This window comes from Hippoglossus hippoglossus, chromosome 4 (genome assembly GCF_009819705.1).
Source record: "Hippoglossus hippoglossus isolate fHipHip1 chromosome 4, fHipHip1.pri, whole genome shotgun sequence".
Lineage (NCBI taxonomy): Eukaryota > Metazoa > Chordata > Actinopteri > Pleuronectiformes > Pleuronectidae > Hippoglossus > Hippoglossus hippoglossus.
In genome coordinates, this window is record NC_047154.1 from 12,384,250 (window position 1) to 12,406,660 (window position 22,411).

Consider the following 22,411-nt stretch of genomic DNA (forward strand, 5'->3'; position numbering starts at 1 on the left):
AACGTCCTCTCTGCCAGGCATGTTGCTCCGCTGTGGTGTCAGCTATAATTGGGGGCAATTAAGCCCCGCTGGTTAGTAGCCAGGGACCCACTAGTAGCGGCGCAGCAGCCTCCAGCATTCATTCACTTGATAAATGACTCACTCACCTCTCCTTGCCCCCTATGACTCGCTTTGTTTCTTCTTTTCTTCTTTTTCCAGATCCCCAGTATCCCCACAGGCCTTTTCGTGAGTGCTAAAGGAGAAGGCTGTTGTCTCATGCAGGTATTGTACCCCTGCGACTTTTGTATTCTTGAATGTTGCCCAAAAAGTGGGACTGTAATACTATGCTTACTTCACTGGCTCACAGCGAGAATCTCCCAGCAGGGGAGAGTCAGTTACCGTCACCCAATGAGTCCCAATTTTCCCTCCCACCCCCCATAAATTGGAATAGTCTGGTAGAGTTTAGCCAGTTGTTTTGGAATGTGTTGATCATTCCGGTTGATTCCTGCGGCCCCCGGACGGGATGTTGTTTACGTATACCTTGTGCTACTTCTACCAGAGGCAAACAAAAACCCTTTTCATAAACACCAGAAGTCAGTTTTCCTCGTTGCTGGATGATATTCTGTTCTCTCGTATTATAACCAATGTTTAAACATTTATCCACTTTAAAACCAAACAGGGCATAAATGAAAAAAACAAAAGCATGCGTTATCAAAGTTGTATGTTTACATTCCTGTTTTTAGAAACCTACATGTGAGATAGAACTTGGTTTGACCGAGGCAGAGGCAGACAGCCCCGTGGATGTTGTGTTCACACTGTGCAGTGCCTGAAACGTCTTCCAACTCGTCCACAAACACACAGTTCCTTTCTTCACACCTCTCTCCCCTCCCCTCACACACACACACACACACACACACACACACACACACACACACACACACACACACACACACACACACCACACACACACACACACACACCTCTCTGCGTCAACACACCTCCTTGACAGCCCCTCAGGCCAGCAGCACCTGGGCTCTAATGAAATACAAGAGCGGGGGCCAATCAAAGAGCCCAGCCTGTGTATGTGTTTGTAGACACACTGTAAGTGATGAGTCTACGTCCCGTGCCTCAGGATTATTATTTAGTAGCTTTGCACAGGTCTCAAATCACGACGGATGATTTATTCAGAATTTGAAACAGTTCTGGCAATAATAATCTCCTGTGGAATTAAAAAGAGCGTCAAAGCAGTGACTTGTCCTCAGGCTGAAATAGTCGTCTGCTGAATGCATGTCTTGTGTCCAGTGAATATGATTTGTGGTTTATGCTTCAAAGTTCTGCCTAAGTCTTTTTTTTTCTTGCTTTACTCGACTTTTCAAGGCCGGAGGTCTTAAATATTTGAACTCTTAAGTAGTTTGTTGCCAATGTTTGATGCCAAAACGTGTCTTTCATACTGCTGTCAGCAGCACACACACACACACACACACACACACACACACACACACACACACACACACACACACACACACACACACACACACTCTCTCTCTCACACATTCACACACTCACATACACATCAGCTCGGTGTATAGTCTGTATATAAAAGTGCATGTAGACTCCGGGTCTGGAAAGTGAAGCCAATGCGGAAGGGCTTGAAACCTGTTTTTTCTTGAGTGACCAGCAGAGGGCGACTCCACAGTTTTCAAAAAGATCCAGTTTCTATAGAAGTTTATGAGAAAAATTACCTTATATCTTAATTGATTTATAACAACAGTAAACATTTTCCTGAAAAGAGTTTATGGTCGTCTTCATTGCAACATGTTCAAGTACATTTAGTAAATTATGGCCCCATTTAAAGGGAAATAGATGTTTATGTAGGGATGGGATATTGTGTGATTGACAGTTACTACTATCCAATGGGTGCAGGTCACAGTTATAGGTGGGCATGCAGTGTTCTTTAGCTCTCAGTCAGGCTCCGACTCCACTCCTCAAAGTATGGTTACTTCCTGTTTCAGAAAAGCAAGATGGCGCCGACCAATATTCCAAACTTGAGCCTTCAAAAGGCAGTTCACAAACCAATGGGCGATGTCAAGTGGCTCTGTGTCTCTGGTCATATCCTCATAGTAAAGCTACATCAATTGTAAGGTGAATATTGGGAGCAACAATCCAAGACCTAGGCCTCTATCTTAGTTTATTGGCGCAAATCAGCAACGTGCAAGTCAAGTGTCTTTGCTAGTTTCAGCAACGCAGTTGTTACTTTTCCATTAAGTGCCCATGTTTTTTAATTAGAAATCTGACTGCCCATGGGTGTTTTAGTCTCAAAATGAGGTGTAGTCAGGCATATCTCCAGGTAGTGGGCTAAAGTTAGGGGGGGAGCGATTGACCAAAACCTGGTCTGATGATGTGATGTGGATTATTTTAAGGGTGTATGATGCACACACATATGTGGGTTCACAACATGCATACACTCTGCTTTTTACACACAGATGGTCTACTTGTGTTTCTTACAATATACCAGGCTTTTCAAGGGAATTGGAGATGGCACTCTCTGATTGATTTATTATTTACACTTGGGAAACACACCCATGATTAAATAACAAACTAAGTACAGCTCCTAGTGAATCTGTACACGCCTTAACCATACTTGTGCTTAGATCGTTGAACAGCCTCTGGTGTTCTGATCAATAATTCAACACGACTTACAGTGTTCACCAAATTGTGAAACAGATTTTATGGCAGTTAATCCAATATTATATCCCGATAAACCACAAATATAAACATTGTGGTGCCAGTACAGGAAAAGTCAATAAGATTCATCCTCTGGGAACCATGAATGTCTCAACCAAATTTCATGAAAATCCATCCGGTAGAGATAACTCGTTAAAAGTCAAAAACATCAACCTGTTGGTGGTGACAAAGAAAATCTGAGAATAGGCAAAGTCAATACGTAAGTGTCTCTGTACAAACCTTCATGGTAGTGTGCCAGTGTCTGGCTGTGGCATCGCTAGAGCCATACCAAGAGCAAGGCAGAATAATTCTACCAAAGCGACCAAGACGGTGACAGTAAATGTCAATGTTGATTCTGTGGGTAACTTTCTTTAACACTACACGTCCATTGCTCTCTCTCTGTAGATTGATGTGAGTTACAACGTACCTGACCCAGTATCCAAACCAGCCTTCCAGCTCAAAGTGGACCTGAAAGAACCTTTTCAGGGGCGACACCTGCAGCACCCCTCCTCCTCTTCGCGCCATCCTTCCTCGCGCTCCCGGAGCCGTGCGGACAACCGCTCTGAGCTCAACCGGAAGCGGCGGGCACCCATCGATGATGACGACCCGGCAGCCCACCAGGACAAAATGGACTTTCAAATCTCCCTTGAAGTTTGTGCTCGGTATGACAAACAATCTGTGTACAAATAAGGAGTGGGTCTGCACAGCTCCGATTCTCACACTGTTACCTTCATCCCGACTCTCTGCTTAGGTGGCTCCATTCGGGCTCATCCAACATGGCCGTCATAGAAGTTCCCATGATTTCCGGTTTCCGAGCAGATGTCGAAAGTCTGGAAAGGGTAGGTAATCACATGAACACACCAGAAAATACTTTGTCAAAGGATTAGAGACTGTTCTTCATGGAATTTATCTGATAATCAGTTCAGACAGAGAGAGAGAAAGAGCGAGCGGAGTCAGAAGGGGCTAAATGAATGAATGTGTGCAGCTATGATCAATTTAAGAAAAGTATCAGTCATGTGTTGGTCAGTGCTGATATTGTGGCGGTGGCTACAAACAAATGGACGTATGGACACGGAGAGGCGTACAGAAGTGCATTTAAACTGTAGCGGGTCAGTGGACGTCAGCTGAGTAGGTGGTCCCTTCATATGTGGCTCAGAACACATGAGCAAGACTGGTGCTACATCTGTCCCAGACCACCTCCGAATGTGTCGGAGTGATCTGAACTCAGGATGCATTCAGGAGGCTTTCGAGAGCTGACCACTTGTGATCATATCACTTGGGACGGATGTTAATACCAGAACTGAACAGGGTCTCAGAAACATAGAAGAGCGTAAACAGGATGCCTCCTTAAACAAACACACGCATAGTTTGGATTTGGTTATTCCTGTGGTGCCGTGGACGTTGTTTTGATGTAAACCTGACATTCCTTTCATTGCTGTTTAAAGTTGTTGTTCAGACCAGCTCCTGAAGACTTCCTTCAACTGGGGGACAGTTCCTCTGAAGTGTGTTTTCTACACGGTCAATGTGAAGCTGTGTTTCCGTGTGTCTCCGTGTGTGTCCATGTGTTCGTCACGGTCATGAGAGCGGTCATGAAGATGAAGGTCCTTTTTATGGTGGGTTTTCCAGGTATGATGAGAGGAGAGGACCAGCCAGCTCAGGCCCCGTGGAGTTACAATGTTTCAGGGTCAGAGGTCATTGGGCCTCCCTGGGTCTACAACACCAAACACACTCACCTCACTGGGGCCTCATGAGGCACAGACTCAGAGGAAACTTGTATAGTTTGCAAAGGAGAGAGGAAATGGATGGATTTAATGTAGTTAACATGGAACTGAATGAAAGGAGTAACACTGGATATGGAGGGTGAATTAAAATACGACGACACTGATGGATAATAATAGAAAGTCAGGGTAAATTTCAGGTCTAGATCCAGGTCAGCTCCCCAGCCCCCCATCACAAGCTTGTCCCTCATTACTGTACAGTTATGGGGCCTTGGTCTGCAGGCGTTCACCTCTACAAGAGCCACCTCTCTGGCTACCTGGGGAGATGTTAAACACGCACATTCGCATACAAAAACCTGCACACACACACACACCGCTGTGAGTGTGTCAGTAGAGGCTGACCTGAGCTGCAGTGGCTAACAAGCTCAGTTTACACCCCTGCTGGCCTCCCTCGGAGTTTTACTGCTGCCTGCCCGGCTGCCACTTACATTCCTCAATTTATGGTGGCAAGCTTGGCCGCTACAGTCATGTCTAGTTGCCTTCACGGATGCTGCAGTCATGAATGATTAGCCCGATGACTGACTGGGAACTCCCACGGCTTCTTATCACCCAATATAATGAGCTTTGTTTAACGGCCCAGCGCACGTTGCGACATAACGTCTGAGCTAATGGGAGTTCATTGGCAATTTTTTGTAGATAGATTGTTGATCTTGTGGTTTTTGTGTGTGTGTGTGTGTGTGTGTGTGTGTCTCGGTGGCGCCAGCTCAGGCTGAGCACCTCATAAACCCCTGCTGTCTAAAGGCTGCCACCTTTGACAGAATGAAAAATCTCCCTGTAGGGGGAATTAACTCTGCCGGCTCTCTGTGCACACACTCAACATTTCCTCATTACTCATTGATATACGCTCCTATTTATTAGAAATAGCCATGCACGTTAACCCAACTGTACACTTGGGCACCATGTTCACCAAATACCAGAAACTCACTGATAATAAAACTCTGATCGGGCCTCTCACTGATCCCTTGTTGATTTGTGACTCATATAACCAAGTCCATGATTGGTGCCCTGGTACATTTTCCACCCTCGCCTCGCCCGTCATGACATGGTAGATTGCATATGGTCTGAATTCAGGTTTGTGGACTCATGGAGCACATTGAAATGTAGACCATATGGACTCTGACAGTGTGGTAAGGCCACTGCACTACATAGTGTTATGTACTGTACGGGCAGACAAGGGACATCCACCAGTTAAAGGATCTCTGACAGCTGAGATCCAGGATTGTGCGAAATGAGATGCTCTTCAGTGTGTTCACGTGGTTTGTGAGACCATTGGCACGAGTTAACCAGTCAACACTTTGTATTAATCCTGTTGAACAGTAGACCCTGATTAGCATGAGTGGAGCTGTCCAGTCCACGTGGTGCTGATTAGTGTTCACGTCCATGTCCGTGGCTACTACAAACATTACGCTGGCAGTTTATTTAGGTACACCCAGCTAAAACTAATGCAGTATAGTACAACAGCCGTGCAGTAAGTCCCACCTTTATGAACGTTATAATGTTTTTAGAAAGGTGTTGCTTCAATGTTTCGATCTTTTTCCGAGGCTGCGGTTTTTGTTGCTGTTGTTGGCAAGAGCTCCTATTATTTTGGAATAACCCTCATTTATATAAAGGAGGGTTGGCTCAGCTGGTTTCTGACACCCAGTTCTCAAAAAGTATCATTAAAGACTTGTGTGAGGGATCTCATAAATATTCCTAAAATATTTCCGACCAAACAGATTCAGCAAGGAACCCGATAGCACACACATACTCATGTTTATTTAAAATCCTCAAGTGTACAGCAGATTTGCTTCGGTTCTTTTTGTGTGTTTTCCTACACACTTTACTTGCGTCTCCCTCTACAGCTGCTGATGGATAAGAGAGTGGGTCTGAAGCGATATGAGCTGAATGGGAGGAAAGTGTTGTTCTACTTCGACGAGGTGAGTGGAATCCTCATTGTTGTGTCACATGTCACTTAAGTAAAAGTACAAATAAATAGACAAAAGTAAAAGTACCACTTTAACCCTTCTACTTAAGTAAAAGTGCTATTAAATGAACTTAAAGTATTATAAGTAAAAAGTACTTGCAGACTGTACCCTGTTCCCTAATGTAAATGTTTTCACAATAATTGGAGACTATTGTAAGTGTGTGTGAAAGTATATCAACATCCATATTTGTCTCTATTTGCATGTGTGTCTGTATGTTTTGTGAGTTTATTTTTCTTTTTGCCACCTGACCTTAGATTCCCAGCCAGTGTGTGACGTGTGTGGCCTTTCAAGCTGTCAGGGAATACATTGTGGGCAAGACAGCGCCTGTTCCGGTCAAGATCTATGACTACTACGAACCAGGTGTGCCTCTGATGAATATTTTAAGTGCCGCTCTTTAAAGAGTTACAGAGCAGGAAAAACGTCTAACTGGTCATGATTTACGAAGTGACTTCTATTTTATGGAAATTGGAAATTTTCTTTCTCTACGTTTATGACCTAGTTATGGTGAGCGAGCGTCATCTTTGTTTTGTGTGTGTGGGTGTGTGAATGTGCTGGTGTGGGTCTCTGCTTGTTGTGCAGCCTTCGAGGCCACACGGTTCTACAACGTCAGCGAGAGCAGCCCGCTGGCTCGGGAGCTTTGTGACGGCCCTACCTGCAATGAAGTGGAGAGCTCAACCAATCACTGGATAGGTGAGAGTCATTCTACGCCCCTTCATGATACACAGGCACCGTGTTTCCTTCAGTCACTTCTATTTATTATTTCGTGCAGGTTTTGTGCAGGCCAACCAGTGCAACAATGTGTTCGGCTGCCTGGAGGAGGAGCACTTTGAGCGCTGCACCTGCTACAGGGACTGTGGTTACGACGGCGAGCCGGTTTGTGGGTCAGACGGGCAGCTCTACCAGAACCAGTGTCAGATGGAGGTGTTTGCCTGTCGAAACGGGACACGTATCAAGCAGGTTCCAATGTCCCAGTGTCCTCACAGTAAGAGCTCGCTTATCGCTCACAACGCCTGACATCACCTGGAGTTCAGTCTTTCCATCAGTCACTCATCCTGCTGCTCGTTTTACCAAAGCCTCGGTTCTAGATATCTGAATGTTTACCCATGTAGCCAAGCCAACACAGCTCGACTTATATAAATAAATCTCTCAGTCCATTATCAGTCATGAACTCCGGAAAATGGCCGCACAGTTTGGTCCCGACTCTCCACTGCAGAGATCACGTGTTTTTGTTTACAGCACATCGACACCGGCAATGGCCCGTATCACCAAAAGCTTTCAAATCTTGTTGTGTTTCTGAGTTGACATCTTCTTCTGCGTCTTCTACGTGTATGGCTCCTATTTTTCACCCTGAAATAGTTGTATTTTGTCTGTCGCCTGTTAGAAACGTCATCAACACGCCCACTAGATTTCTGTGAATCCTCAGGAGAATGAGCTCACTCTGACATCACCTGACGAGGAGAAACTCTGGAGATTGTCGGCAGCAACGGATTCACACATTTGCGTCTGCACATGCAGCCCCTCCGGATAGTTTCAGGAGAATATAGAGTTCAGTCTGGAAGCAGCTTATCTAACATGAAGGACATCAGCTCAATAAGTGAAGTGAAATGAAAGTCAGCTAACGTGGCTTGAATTTTGAAACAGCCACAATCTCAACACTAATATTGTTTGTTAGGGCCCGGAAATAAGTCAAAATCGGTAACTATGGCAGTACAATTTTCCTCAATAGCAATACACAAGGGTTCAATATATATCGGATGTATTTCTTATGCACTTGCACAGTGAGAAGGTTTGACACATAGTTGATCTACCTCAGATTTGTAAAGTGTTTGTCATTTTCTGCTCATAAAGAGAAGAGTTTAAAAGGAGCAACAATCAGTCTGTCTACCTAAAGAAATAATAATGTGACACATATCATGATAATTATCAAAATCGACTGATATAAAAATATATTTGTTTATGATATAACTTTTGGCCTCGTCATCCAGCTTTAGGTTTTATCATCTCTTCCTTTATAAGAAACAAGTGTTTGTCTTCTTCCTTGCGTATTTTATTGGATACACATGTTTGACTTTGCTTTGCCATCAGCATCTCCGTGGAACCGTCCATCGCGCATCGCTCATGCATCTGGTACACGTCTGTGTGTGTGTGTGTGTGTGTGTGTTCGCCCCTCCGCTCCTCTGTGTGTGGAAACAGCTGTTCAGGTGTTGAGCTGATTACTGGAAGAGTTTTCTCCCCGTCGCACCCCCTCCGCCCTCTTTTGCTCCCCGCTGTATTACAGGGCTCCGTCCAAATGACAGAGTGCTTTTGTCCAGCCCTTTGAAATCCTTGTCACATTCCTTTCCGACGCACAGCCCAACAACAAAGGAGCCTTCATGTTGTGGAGCGGATTGGGGGAAAAGACATAGACAAAACTTTGGTGGTTAAAGAGCCGCGGTTGTGCCAAGTGGTTTGTGTTGCGTCGATCATCAAAGGAACCGTGGTTTTGTTTGGTGCTCCCTGACCTTGTTTGTTTGTGTACAGTTGCGTGGGGGGGACATTCAATGCCACCATTTCCCCCCTTTTTGAATAGGAAAAAGAGATAATTTGTTTCCACACATGGCCCCCTCGGCCGCGGTTTGGCCCCTGCTATTTTTGGAAAGTCTTTTTTAATGCAGGCTCCTGTTGAGACAGAGTGTACATCAGAGGTGTTGCTCAGTGGGGTGGATAATGCTTCTGGGCAGTATTTAGATTATGCAACACTGAAACTCTGTTTAATTCATAACTACTTTTTTTCTCGTATGTGCCGTGGCCACCGCATAAACGTGAATAATCAAACGTGTGTGTGTGTTTGTCTTTCCAGTGGAGACCACGGTGGAGGACAAGCAACCGACAGCGAACCAGGAAACTGAGCAGCCCTCAGTGCCTGTACACACAGGTAACTTCATCTGCCACTATACTAAACATAGCTTTAGATGAACTCCCGACTCCTACATACAGTACACTCCTCTATATCAGCCCTGTCTTGCTCTCTAACCTTCCCTCCATCTGCCTGCTGAGGTCCAGCAGCAGAGATAGCGTTTACTTCTTCACCAGTTGTTGTTGCTATGCACACGTTGTCTGCAGCATGTTCCATCTGCGGCTTTTAATCTATCTGCTTCTGCATCCACGATGGCTCAGTCTGAGAGTCTGTGTCAGCTAAATGTAAATTTAGAGTCAATATTTCAGACACATTGGTATCTAATGGTGGCGTGTGCAAATAAATGCAATTAGATTGCATGTCAAGTGCACGTTATATTTTAAATATAATGTATTTGTGTGTTTATGTGTGGGGCTTTTTTATCATGCAAAGAATGGGAGTTCAAAAGGGTAGGAGGAAAAAATTGTGAGAAGAAAAAGATGAAAAGATGTGTGGGGTGTAATAAAAAGACAAAATACAGACAGATCAAAAGGTGATGAGAGGAGAGAAATAGAGATGGAGATGGTTTGTGTGGCAGCACATTCCCCTGCTGCCACATCATGTCTACAATCGGTGTGATAAATAGGTGGATAGGTTTCACGCTGCAGGCTTGATTGTTGCTGTGCCATGAGCTTAGATCTGCAGTCACTTCCAGGGAGGCAGCCAGAGAATTCCTGATAGGATGTTTGGCTGCGTGCGGAGGGAGGATGTAGCTGTGTTACATTTGGCAATGAAAACATAAAGAGGCGCTGCAGCCGTTTACAAGCTGCAAGAGTGTGCATGCTGCACATACATGCTGCACACGGATGTGCATGGATTGCATGTGGTATTGTGTGAAATATCAATGATATATCCCACTTTAGTGTGTGTGTCTGTGTCTGTGTATGTGTATGTATGTATGTATGTGTGTGTGTGAGTGATGTGGCGCAGCCTGCACGGACTTGTTTCCCAGCCTGCAGCTCCCAGTAGCTCACAAAGCTGCTCTCAGGGAAAGGTCTCCATAGTAGAAAAACGCTTTACACTCACCACAGGAATTCTGTTATGTACTCACATGCACACACACACGCACACACACACAAATATACCTAAACACACACACCACATTTCTTTATGTGTATATATATATATACGATAATATGAGGATTTGTGCACGAACACGTATGCATACGGAGGCAAACACGCACACAGCCTGACATGCTCACCTCCAGCATGATAACCACAGGGGAGATTAGGTTGAATAAGCACTGTAAAAACACTGTCATTGTAAACCATTAGAAAGTTGACGACATGCCCGCTAAGTGCACCGAGAGTGTAATAGGTGAAGGTGGGTTGTGCCAAGGAACTGACAGTTTCCACTGGAACAGTGGAGGAAGCTGTGGAATTAGCTTCCCTGTGCAGACTTGTCCTATGAGCGAGCTTGTACCAGAGGATACAGTAAACTGGATACACAGACTCACTGGCTTCGGGTTGAGTTTCCTGTCGTGTGCGTGTTTTCAACTCGCGTAAAGTTTACATTTCCCACTTTGTGAATTAAAGGTTTACATTATCTTTTTTGGTTTGCGTGTTAGAACTCACCATGAAGTCGAATGGTCATCACAGTGTTTAAATAAGCTGAATGTGGTTGTAGAAGAGTCATAATAAGTGCAAATCTAATATAAGCATTTAATGAAACCATGCCCTCATCCAAATATAGTGACTTTAAAGTAGAACACGATGGTGTTGCAAAAATATTTTAAAGTAGAAGTAGAAGGACCCCTACTGTCACTGGTGGGGTATTGCTGCTGAAGATGTCCAGGCCACGCAACACTTCAGAATTTAAATCCAGTGGCCGTCATTGCGTATCAGATTTTGTTATCAACATTTCAATTGGCTTTATCTCTTGATGTGTCTGTATCTGTCACTGACTGAAACCGATGTGTCCAGGTGAAGAGGAGCAGGGGTCCATGGCAGAGGTTTCCTACTACTCCTACGAATACGACCCAGATTCGGATCCTTTCCTTGCTGACGCAGAGGCGGGGGAGCATTTCTACCTTCCTGAAGGTGGGGAGGACGTGGAGCAGAAGGTGCTCATCACAGCAGATACCCAGCTACCCACACTGGACACAAAAAACACCCCTGAACGATGGTATGTGCATAGAGGAAAAAATAAACAGCCAATTACACTGGGAATACGTGTTCTCATCACCGGGTTAGAATTTGACTTATTTAAAATGAGAAGAGGGAGATGTTTATTATTACATTTTGCATTTCCAGAATAAAGGCAAAAATATTGAGAATAAAGTCAAACTAAATCAGATAATTTTTTTCATATCCATTATAAAGTTGAAATAAATTTGAAATTTCAAGATTAAAGTGATCTTCAAGAATATATCAAACTACCAACACATGTGTCCGCCTCCACAAAATGCCTTGCGTAGATGAATTGATGAAATTGTATTTCAGAATCTGTTTCAGTAACAAGCTTATTATTATTATTATTTTAGCACACAAATACTTAGTGGTTATCAGTATTAGGTCTTTGAAGGGATTGTGCCTAAACTGTCCGTTCAGGAGAAACCACACAAGTTTGGAATGATGGAATCTCCCACAGCTGTCAGTAGCTCAGCATTTCAACTTTATTCTCGAAATGCAAAAGGAAAAGAAATCTCCCTCCTTTCATTTTTCTTATGCCTGACTCGAACAGTCTTCCGCAATTTTCTTTATCCGTATTTGATCCATGGTTATAATGTTTAACAAAGAACTGTTGCCTGCTGTTGGAAAGTTAAATAACATTGTCACTCCACAGGTTTCTTATTCAGAGAAAGATGTTGTAACTGTGTCTGAGATAATGTGATATTGAAAGTTTTTTTGTTTTTTTGTTCGTCCACAGAAACCTTCAGAGAGCGAAACCATACCTTCCTCCAAATTGTACATTATTTGTGAATATATGTTAGTGAATGGAAAGAGAAGACTTGGGACTCCTGAAAGGAAGAGATGGTGGGGTCTGGAGAACGAGAGTGACTCTGTGAGCGAGTGTGTGTATGTTTGAGCGGATGCATTCATATATGTGTGTTTGTGTGCAATCGGATGTGACTGTGCGTGATTGTTATTAAGCTTGTGTCCTCCAGACTCCTACTGTTCTTCCTCCAGACTCCCGGTCACCAATAGGCACCATAGCGTCTTTGTTATTCACTGTACTGCCTTTATAATCACTAGAAGAAATAATCAAGTATTTATGTTTGTAATTACACCTGACTTTAAGCAAAATATTTTTGTTATATTTTCTATCTGTGGTATTTATTTGTAGCTAGATGTCATATCATTTGTATTTTTTTTTTTTTTTTGTCATTGTCTGCCCACACAGTCGACTTTTTACCCTTGCGGTTCTTTCGGTTCAAACAAAAGATACAGTTTGTGCTATCAGATGCATTTTTTCCTTTCATAGCAAGCTTTAACCCAATAATTGACTTGATTGATGAATATCTGGTGCTGGAAAAAGACATATGTTAACCATATGCTTTACAGAAACATAAGCTGACATGTTTTTCATTCTTGAGATTTTTTTTTTTTTTTTGAAACAGCACATTAGAGATTGACAGGAAACCTGAGGAGTGAGAGACGGGGGGGCTGACTGACATGTAGCGAAGGCCTCTGGCCGACTCACACCGTGGACTTTACAGTTACAAGAGATGCGTCTTTCGACCAGCGGTGCACCAGGACGCGCCGGCTGACATGTTTCTGAAACTATCGTATCAAGACACGACTATCACCTACTCTCAAGTCGCCTTTCACCTTACCTACCTTGAGATTTGATTGTACAGTTCATAAGCTATTGTGTTTTTTTTTTTCTTTGTTAAATTTTGATTTGTGAAGCAATCAACTCAAAAAAAAACCCAATCAAGAATGAAGTTTTAAATTTGTGTAAATGTACCAAATTTGATTAAATGTAGCCCCCCCGAGATTCATATCAAAACTTTGTGCTTTTTAAAACAAACGAGAATAAAATTTGTATACAATCCAGGTGTTTGATTCTGTCGGATTTACACTGTGGTTGATAAGCAGACGAGACCTGATGAGTCGTATGTGTTTCCTGCATTTGAGTCTCTGTTTATTTTGCATGTCCTGATTCACTTTGTAAGTGTAGCAATGAAATACCTTTTACCCTGTTAAAACGGATACGATTTCTGTGGGTTTCTTAATTGTATGACTCAATTTCTGTACTTTTGGTCATTTGAAGATGCTCCGTGAAATGACATCACACAAAGCAGAAAATACCATTGTCACATAGAGTTGAAAGGGTTAACTCGTACTACTTCTCCTCTACCCCTACAGAGTCATTTCTGCAGATGCAGCGCACTACATGCGAGTGTTCCTCCAGCAGAGCAGCTCCAGTGCAGTTGTTTATGAAGACTCCATTTCCTCTGAGGAGCTAGTTAAGTCTGGAGATGATTTCCTGCCTGCAGTGAGCTGCGTTTCAGCCCTGCTGCTTCAGAAGGCCCTTTGCTTTGATAAGTGACTCTGTGACCCCTGGCAAGCTGCTGTGTCAGAGACAGAAAGCATGCACGTGTGTGTGTGTATCAGTTTGTACATACTGTACACACGTCTAGGCTTGAGCGTGCACTGTGTGCGTTTATGTTGCTGCTGACACCAGATTTGTGTTACCAAAGCAGCAGCAGCAGCAGCGGCGGCAAGAGAGTTGGGGCCTGTAAAAGTTTAATGTTTGTTTTCTGCACGTCACTTGTCGACCCTCTTGGTTACCATGGCCTCTGGCGACCGGCTGCTCAGAGGCCTCCAAACCAGTCTTTCAAATCTCAACCCCAAATTATCACTGGGATTGGAGGAGATGAAAGAGGGAACTGTAACTGCATCTAGGTAATCAGTTTGACCTCGAGTTAAAGATGACAAACCAGAGGGTTGCTGGTCCAATTTCCAGCACTGTGTTCCAGCTGTATGTCGGCAATTTATGACCAGATCAATGGGGCCTGCTGAGTGAAGGTAGTAACTGCTCCAGGTGTGCTGCACTGCCTCTGACCCTGCATCTGTGTTGGGGCTTTATGATGTCAGGGGGGAAGACAGTGTCAAGGTAGTGCTGTGCATGCTGGGAAATGAAAATGACCTCTTGTTGTTCTCTGTTTGAGATAAAAGTGATGAAACAGCACAAAAACTTTCCTCCCTCCCTCCATCCTGAGCCCAGACAATGATCTCCCCATCCAGTCCAACTCCTGTTGTGACAACAAGCCAACAGTGCAGGGGACCTGTCTGCAGCAAAGTATCCGCAGCAGTCACCGTGGCAACTGCATGCACGGCTGAGGAGTGATATAGCGTCTCCACACTGCGATGAGCAGAAAGACTGAAAAGAGAAAGGAGGGAGAGAGAGGGGGATCCTGGTTTCATGGTTTGCAGGGGAGCTAGCGTTACATGAGAGTGAATCGGAGTGATGACATTGTTCCTACACAACAGCTGAGTGCACCTATACATGTACCTGTGTGGAGGAAGGGCCCCATTCACCTGTCAGGAGCCACTGTGGATGGAGCATTTGACAAAAGCAAAGGGGCAGAGGCCGCTCCGCTGTTAACACTTTGTGTGTTATAGGTCTCAGGTTTCTTGATTGTTTCAGAGGAAATTAGAGATTGATTCTGGATCATCCAGGGTTCTGGGTTTCAGTGTCAGTGGAGGCACGGGGGATGCTGGATCCTGGATAAACTACACTGTGATAATTGAAGACCACAGAGGTGTTCATGGATCGAGGAGTTTCCTCCAGTGCTCCCCTGATGACTGTTTGGATTTCTGAGGATGAAACCTGCCTCAGGTCTGGCTGAGAGGAGGAATTTCCCTGTGGTAAGGTACAAAAAAAATATTAGCTTCAAAGTTTTTATTTTCTATAGTTCGATTTGTCCTGTTAGGGTCAACGTGTATGAATGTTTCTATAGTTTTGCTGCTATTGAGGGATTCCTGAAGGATCCATCACTTCTTCAAAGAGTCAATGGAGAAGAAATATCCAGCGATTGCAGGAAGAGAAAGAGGTAACTTCATCAAAATAAAGTTTTACCAAAAGCTACTTTTCCTTTTACACCCTGCGTGAAGACATGAACATCATTACCTGAGTTGCAGCCGGTCACTTTGTGTCATATGACGTGTCATCATTTCAAAGGGCAACACTGTGTCAGAGTGGAGGATTTCTCAGAGAGCAGACCTGCCAGGACTCGCTCCTGTCTGTGAAAAATGCTCCAGCTCGCTCTGCGTGTGCACATGCCTCCGAACACTTGTACGCTGATGTAATCCTAATTCTTTTCCCTGCAGCACCGTCCTGCTCTGATCGGATCTGCTCGCTGTTTGTCTGACCCCGTGTGCACAGCAGACAGAAATCAGATGCAGAGGTTTAATCACTAATAGCTGCAGGCTGATTGGCTGACAGACGAGAACAGAATGTTAATGAAGCACATCGGTTTTGCTTCTCACGTTGTAATAAATCTAAATGTTTTTAAGGTTGAGTGAAAGACACTCATTTTGTGACTTTGTAGATATTTATTACTCACGGACTTAGACCTTTGTTTTTCTGGCAACTGATGAAGGTGTAGAAATACTTTACTCTGGCACATGAAGCTTCATACGTGACATTTGCCCTTTCAATGGAAAACTAATTGTTGCCACTCTGAATCCCTTTATGCAAATCTGTCATTTGAGCACTGCAGATGTAATTTGAGGCACCTGATGTTTATGTGAAATAGTAAAGAAGTGTGCAGAGACCCCACAGTGCCCCTCTGTGTTTAGGGCCAGGTCCTGGTCGCTATGGGCTTCCTCCAACCATCGGATTTATTGGCCATGACTTCACCAAAGCAACCAGCCCTGCCTACTCTTTCCATGGCAAGATGAGCGACAACAGTGAGACACATTTTATTTCTTACTTTTAGATTTGGTCGAAACTTAAGTATTTCTTTTTTTGTTACTGTCTTGGTCTGAATGAACTTTAGTGTCAAAGCTGCTCATAACCAAGAGCTAATCTTTACAGGATAATTACTCTGAATCACATAAACTAAGTCAGTGTTATCGCCATGATGGTGCAATATCAAGCTATATCCAGTAGATGGAGACAAAATCTCTTTATTTACCAAGCAAGTCTAATTTGAAGCCATTGCTTGATCAAGTCAAACACAGGATGAGACATTATATTGAGTTTATCAATCAAACTTTATTTGTATAGCCCATATTCACAAATCACAATTTGTCTCATAGGGCTTTAACAAGGTGTGACATCCTCTGCCCTTCACCCTCAACAAGAGTGAGGAGAAACTACTAGTTTATAATATATGTTTACATTCCCTGCAGTGTATTGTGTTGACTCCAGTCCGGGGCCTCGTTACCATGTTGATGCAAAGATCACTCGCTTTGGTAAAGATGGCACGCCCTCGTACTCCATGTTGGGCAGAATGAAAGAACAGAGTAAGTTTCTACCCCTGCATTGTGAAAAATATATATTTTTTAGTGCATATTTTCCTTTATATACTGATATTTTTAAAATTAATGTAACGCTACAACCTTATTCACAGCTCTGTTACAATCAACCGTTATCGAAAAACACTTGTTTCTGACACTTGTTGAGATTCTTTGTCAGCTGCTGAAGCTTAAAATCGGATGCTCCTCAACCGTATGGTTCTGACTTGAAGGTTTTATATTATTCAACTGTTCTCTCTTCATTAGAGGAGCTCTTGCGGACACCAGGACCGGGGGCCTACAGTCCTGAGAAAGCTTCGCCATGCAACGTCCAGCGTAGACCACCGTCCTACACAATGGGCTCCCGCACACTCTACCGCAGCGTCGACTCAGTACCTGCTCCTAACAAGTATTGCCTCCCTCCACTCATGGGCCCTCAAGTCCCAAACAAGCCAGCCAGTGCAAGCTACACACTGTTGGGTACTTACAGCACAGGAGGACCATCTGTGGATTTGGCCAAGACGCCCGGGCCTTGCAGGTACAACAGCACGGACCCAGGTGTGTATTTAAACCGACAGCCTGCGTATTCCATGCTGGGACGACACAGTTTACCCAGAGACACCACCAAGAAGCCTGGTCCTGGAACTTACAACCCAGAGAAAGTGACAGTTCACAAGGCCCGGGCGCCGGCCTTCTCTCTGGGCATCAGACACTCCGAATTTGTCACCCCACTGGTTGTCCACATTTCTGACTGAACATCAATCACTTGGAGGGAATGACAGAAACATCATTATGCATTGGAAGGAGAATATGTTTGAGCAACACATGTAAAGAAAGTACAATTTATTTTGTTCTTTCAAAGTGTATTTTGAATCAATCCTGACTCAGTGTCAAAATGTGTAATACCTAGAAATTAAATATGTACATAACACAAACATTCAAACACCAGGTGTTAACCATAGGCTTAAGAAAAAATAAAACCCTATGTCTGTATGACCACTCAGTAAATAAATCAATCTTAACAAAACGACTTCCGAAGACATTTAAAAACATTAAAAAATGTACAGTTGACAGACAAACGTTCTCCATATCATTAATCATCATTCACAGCAGAATCAAGATAGTTGCCTCTAATTACCTCTAAAAATTGAGGGACTTAGAAAGAAAAAAATAATACAACTAAGGGTTTGCTACACAATACATTTACAACAAATGTAGAGATGTACGCAGGAGCGATGTACGGTCCAAAGACGATACTAAGAAGCAGAGATGATAGCAGGTATTTTACAGATGGTTCCCGTTCAGTCCTGTGGGAGAGGCCTTCTGAAAAGCAGTATGTGGGGCTCTGCAGAGTGAAAGCAAAGGATCAGTGCATCAGTATCATCTGTGGTCTGAGCTTTGACACAGTCCAATGGCACATGCAAGCAGATTTTAAAGCAACATTAGTTTAATGGTCCTGTGATATAAAATGGGAAGAACAGTGCCCGTTCTTGCTAAATGTAACTTTGGTGAGCGGGTACGATCTCCTGTGAGAAGTGTGCAACTGACTAATAGTCTAAACTGCCAGAATCAGCAAGTTGAAGAGTAATGTTGAACTGCAGATCAGTTAAAAAGACTTAGAAGTCATTATAAACCAGCAGTTCTCTCCGATATCTAGAGAGAAAAACCTTTTCAATATCACATATTCTAAACTGTTTTGTGAATTTGTTACAGCAGCAACTCTTCTGGTTCAGGAAACTGGGGATCATGGATAATATCCACCATTCTCTTGTGTTTCAGTTAGACTTTATTTTGCAGTCTTCATGCCATTATTTTGTGACGTAGGTTTTCCTCGAAATTCCTGACATGTCTTCCCTCCCATGAGCACCAGTGGTTTGAGGGACACCAGTAGCGCTGCTGCCACCTCTTTCTAATACATTAACTTTGTTTAAATATTTCTAAATAATTTTTGCTTGTAACTAAGACTGTGGATCTTTTACGATTTCTCTTACACTCTTCGTCTCGACCTGAGGGAATGACCCCAGCTCTCTCTCTCTCTGGTATCATTACAGTGGGAGCCTGTCCTCTGGGCTCCATGTGGGACTCACCTGGCTTGTGGATCATGTAGTGAATCCAGCCCTGGCTCTGTTGCACCCCCATTCCCCTCCACTCGTCCTCGCTCATCAGGTGGGAGGAGGGCACCAGTTTAGACAGCTGCTTCGGGAGCACGACATGCCTGTGAGAGGAAGAGGAGCTCAAGTGTGAGGAAGGACCCACTGGGGCCCAGAGAGTAGCGTTGTGAGGGAAACGACTTCACGTCAATCACAGGTTAATTAAATGCAACGTAAACACTCGGCAACTCCATTTACAACATCAGAAACGGGGCGTTAGCTTGTTTCCTCCCATTTTACCTGCGGCAGCTACGTAACGTTAGCATAACGACTTTACGACACACGTAAGCAATAAGTGGAGCATAGGGTGGTTTCATTAAATAGTATAAACGAGACAATAACCTTACACATTCATATCAAACTAAACACACAGGGAGGGAGTTGCCAACGGGCGTTAACGTTGTGTTTAGCCCCGGAGCTAACCTCGTCTCTCCGAAGTTAGCTAACTATCCGCTGGAGTCAAAACAACGGACATTTGAACACGTTAGCGTCATCGGTAGCCGCACCTGTACTCGAACTCCTCGTCGGTGTACTTGTCAGAGTAGTAGATCTGTTTCTTCGACATGTTGGGTGTGAAGTCCGCAGATGTGTTGTAGAAAAGTCCGTCACTGCCGCTGGAGACCAGGAAACAAGCTTCTGTCATCTGCCGCTGTTTTCTGACCGGGATTCAAACCTCAACGGCTCCGCGCTGTGATTGGTCCACGCAGGAGACCGACCCTTCTAACACAGATCGTCTATTTCATGAGAGATGTGCTTCTGAGGAGGAGGAGGAAACGAGGAAAAAATGATTTTGGAACAGTTAGTGCATTTGCTCAAAATAATTTAAAAACACGTACATTTAGTTTTAATAACACGTTTTATGCCACGTGGGTTAAGTAGATAACGTTTAAATAAGTTTTAGGTGTTAGGTGAAATATATCTGATGTATTTTGAAAGGTTTTCTACGGTGGCTGAGAGAGATCAACGCACTGCAAATTAAGAAAACACATGAAAGTAGAATAAACATGTTAATAGAAAAAAACACATGAAAGTAGAAGAATCATGTTTAAATGGAGAAAAAACACATGCAAATTAAGAAAAAAATAGAAAATAGAAAAAACGTGTAAATAGAAAAAAACATGATTATAAAAAAAACATGTGTAAATGTAAAAAACACGTGCAAATTAAGAAAATAACTTAATCAATATGACGACACATGCGCTGCAACACATGCAAACACAACAACACGCTGCAAATTGCGAAAACGACAACGGAAATGTTTCCAGATGAAAAAGTGATGAACATGGCTGTATTCTGTATTTGCATGTGTTGTGAGTTTTTGCAGCGCATGTGTCGTCAAATTGAGGAAATAGTTTTTTCTATTTGCATGTGTTTTGTTAATTTGCAGTGCGTTGAGCTCTCTCGGCCACCGTAGATTTCTGGTTCTTTTGCAGGAGCTTTTCTGAAAACGACAAACAGGCGCAGTGGGAGCTCTGCATCTCTCCACTCTCTGCACAACACGTACGCCTCCATGATTCTCCGCAGTGAATTAAACTGAACTTGTTTCCCTCTCGACTCAAAGCTCAAACGGAAGTTCACTGAACTCCTCCAGGGGGCAGTGAACACAGCACTGACGTAATCACTCCCCATGTTTGCTTTCAATCATCAATATGTCAAAATAGTATGAAGTGTAAATACATAAATGAATACAGAAATAACTGAATACATGTAGAAATACACAAGTACTCTTTTTCATTGCAAACGTGTATTTTCATTAACACTAACACTCAAGTATTGAGTTATTCATTACTGCATTTTTTTTTTTTTTATACCTATGCTTACTTAAAGGTCCAGTGTGTAAGATTTAGGTGAAAGGGATCTATTGACAGAAATTTAATATAAAATAATCCTAGTGATGTTTTCATAATTTGTTTCATCTAAATTAAACAAATAGTTGTTTAATTTACCCTAGAATGGGCCCTTTATATTGAAATACTTTATATTTACATCGGGGGGGGGGGGGGTCTTCTCTATGGAGGTCGCCATGCTTCTTGTAATAGCCCAAACTGGACAAACTAAACACCCTTTGAGTTTTTATGAAAACTGAAGGTTACCACAGGTTCTCTTTCATGTTTGGAAGGGGAGGGTGAGGTGAGGGGTGTTTAGCTGCAAAAATGCAACTTCACCACTAGATGTCACTAAATTCGACACACTGCAACTTTAAGTAGCCTTAATGTTCATTTGTTTGTACTTCGTAGTCTAACATTACACACAGAATGTGACCACTTATTTGTATATATCATCAAACATCTTCAAATGTTTCAAATATTTCACTTGAATCATATAGTAGGGTATTTGCAATAATCTGTCAATAATTCAGGATTTGGAAAATTTCCCATTTGTCTAATATGAAAGACAAAAACATGACTTGAGTATAAATAAATAAATACATGTACAAATAGAGAAATACATACATTTAGAAATGAATAAATATAGAAAAACAGAAATACCTTTTGTCATCGCAAACTGTATGTTTTAATTTATTTATGTATACTCAATACATCATTGTATTTGACAATACAAAGAAAAAATATTTTAGAAATGATTATAATTAACAATTGGACAGTTACACATTTTCTATTTTTCAGGCTCTGTGCTTCAGCATACTCAATTAAAATAGATAAGGTATATAAGTCATTTACTTACTACCTCATTTGAGTATGTTTACATCAATATAGAAATAACAATGTGGGTTCAAAAGTGAATGGAAAGACCCATAGTGCATGAGAAGATTAGATTTCCCCTGATACATTCAGCCATCAGCTCTTCAGCAGGTGGAATGCCATTCAAACAGATTGAGGTCTTGGGGCGATGTGGAAGGTTCAAACCCCAGCAATGAGCGATGTGGCTCTTTTCACTGTCATTAAAAAACCTTTCTTCAAAAGACATGGTCACAGAATCGACCACATAGTTCAACTCCCGAACCTGAAACTGAATTCCTCATGACCCCCAGCTTCCACAAGCAGAAGTGCTGCCAAACTCTGTTTCTAATTCTTGATAGCTATAATGTATCCCTTAAGATACAAATAAATCACTTTCTTATTTTAATTTTACACAGATTTGACTAAATCATTTTCTTTTGTTGACATTTCAACATTAGTGTTGTGATGTTAAATACAGCCTAAAGTGGTGACTCAGTTCTACACACTGATCTTTTTCTACACTTTCTCTAAGCTTAACTAATACTACTTTTCTCAATCAATGATTTGTAAGTACAAACTCTCTTTTTACATTTTAACCAGACACCATAGTTCAGGGTTTGTGTCCTGCAGCTAACTGGGCTGATGTTGTTCTAAGTTGTAATCGCTGTAACAGCTGCTAATGAGTGGCAGTGTATTCACAGAGTGGTTTGTTCCACTTGTAAATGCAAAGCACCAAAGTCAGAAGGTAAATATGTTAACTCTTCACATACAGAGAAACACTGCTGTGTAT

At 42.8% G+C, this 22,411-nt stretch overlaps 3 protein-coding genes across 3 annotated transcripts in view; 2 read left to right on the plus strand and 1 right to left on the minus strand.

The window, feature by feature from the left end:
• The window catches only part of cpamd8 (C3 and PZP like alpha-2-macroglobulin domain containing 8), a 46,153-nt gene extending 32,772 nt beyond the window's left edge, over positions 1 to 13,381 (plus strand). Inside the window, 10 exon segments of the mRNA XM_034584012.1 lie at positions 199 to 261; positions 3,109 to 3,365; positions 3,455 to 3,542; positions 6,323 to 6,397; positions 6,700 to 6,805; positions 7,025 to 7,135; positions 7,215 to 7,427; positions 9,285 to 9,359; positions 11,304 to 11,505; positions 12,250 to 13,381. Coding sequence (XP_034439903.1) covers positions 199 to 261; positions 3,109 to 3,365; positions 3,455 to 3,542; positions 6,323 to 6,397; positions 6,700 to 6,805; positions 7,025 to 7,135; positions 7,215 to 7,427; positions 9,285 to 9,359; positions 11,304 to 11,505; position 12,250 — 1,191 coding nt within the window. The 3' untranslated portion in view covers positions 12,251 to 13,381.
• Positions 13,382 to 14,741: 1,360 nt separating this feature from the next.
• odf3l2b (outer dense fiber of sperm tails 3-like 2b) lies at positions 14,742 to 17,599 on the plus strand. Its single transcript, XM_034584026.1, has 5 exons — positions 14,742 to 15,202; positions 15,290 to 15,382; positions 16,131 to 16,241; positions 16,686 to 16,799; positions 17,055 to 17,599. Exons 2-5 carry the CDS (start codon positions 15,343 to 15,345, stop codon positions 17,543 to 17,545), a joined length of 756 nt encoding a protein of 251 aa, XP_034439917.1. The 5' UTR covers positions 14,742 to 15,202; positions 15,290 to 15,342; the 3' UTR covers positions 17,546 to 17,599.
• Positions 17,600 to 17,618: 19 nt separating this feature from the next.
• cks2 (CDC28 protein kinase regulatory subunit 2) lies at positions 17,619 to 19,625 on the minus strand. Its single transcript, XM_034584025.1, has 3 exons — positions 19,447 to 19,625; positions 18,878 to 19,005; positions 17,619 to 18,135 (listed from the first exon to the last, which is right to left on the minus strand). The coding sequence occupies exons 1-3, from the start codon at positions 19,581 to 19,583 to the stop codon at positions 18,092 to 18,094; spliced, it is 309 nt and encodes a 102-aa protein (XP_034439916.1). The 5' UTR covers positions 19,584 to 19,625; the 3' UTR covers positions 17,619 to 18,091.
• Between the last annotated feature and the right edge of the window lie 2,786 nt (positions 19,626 to 22,411).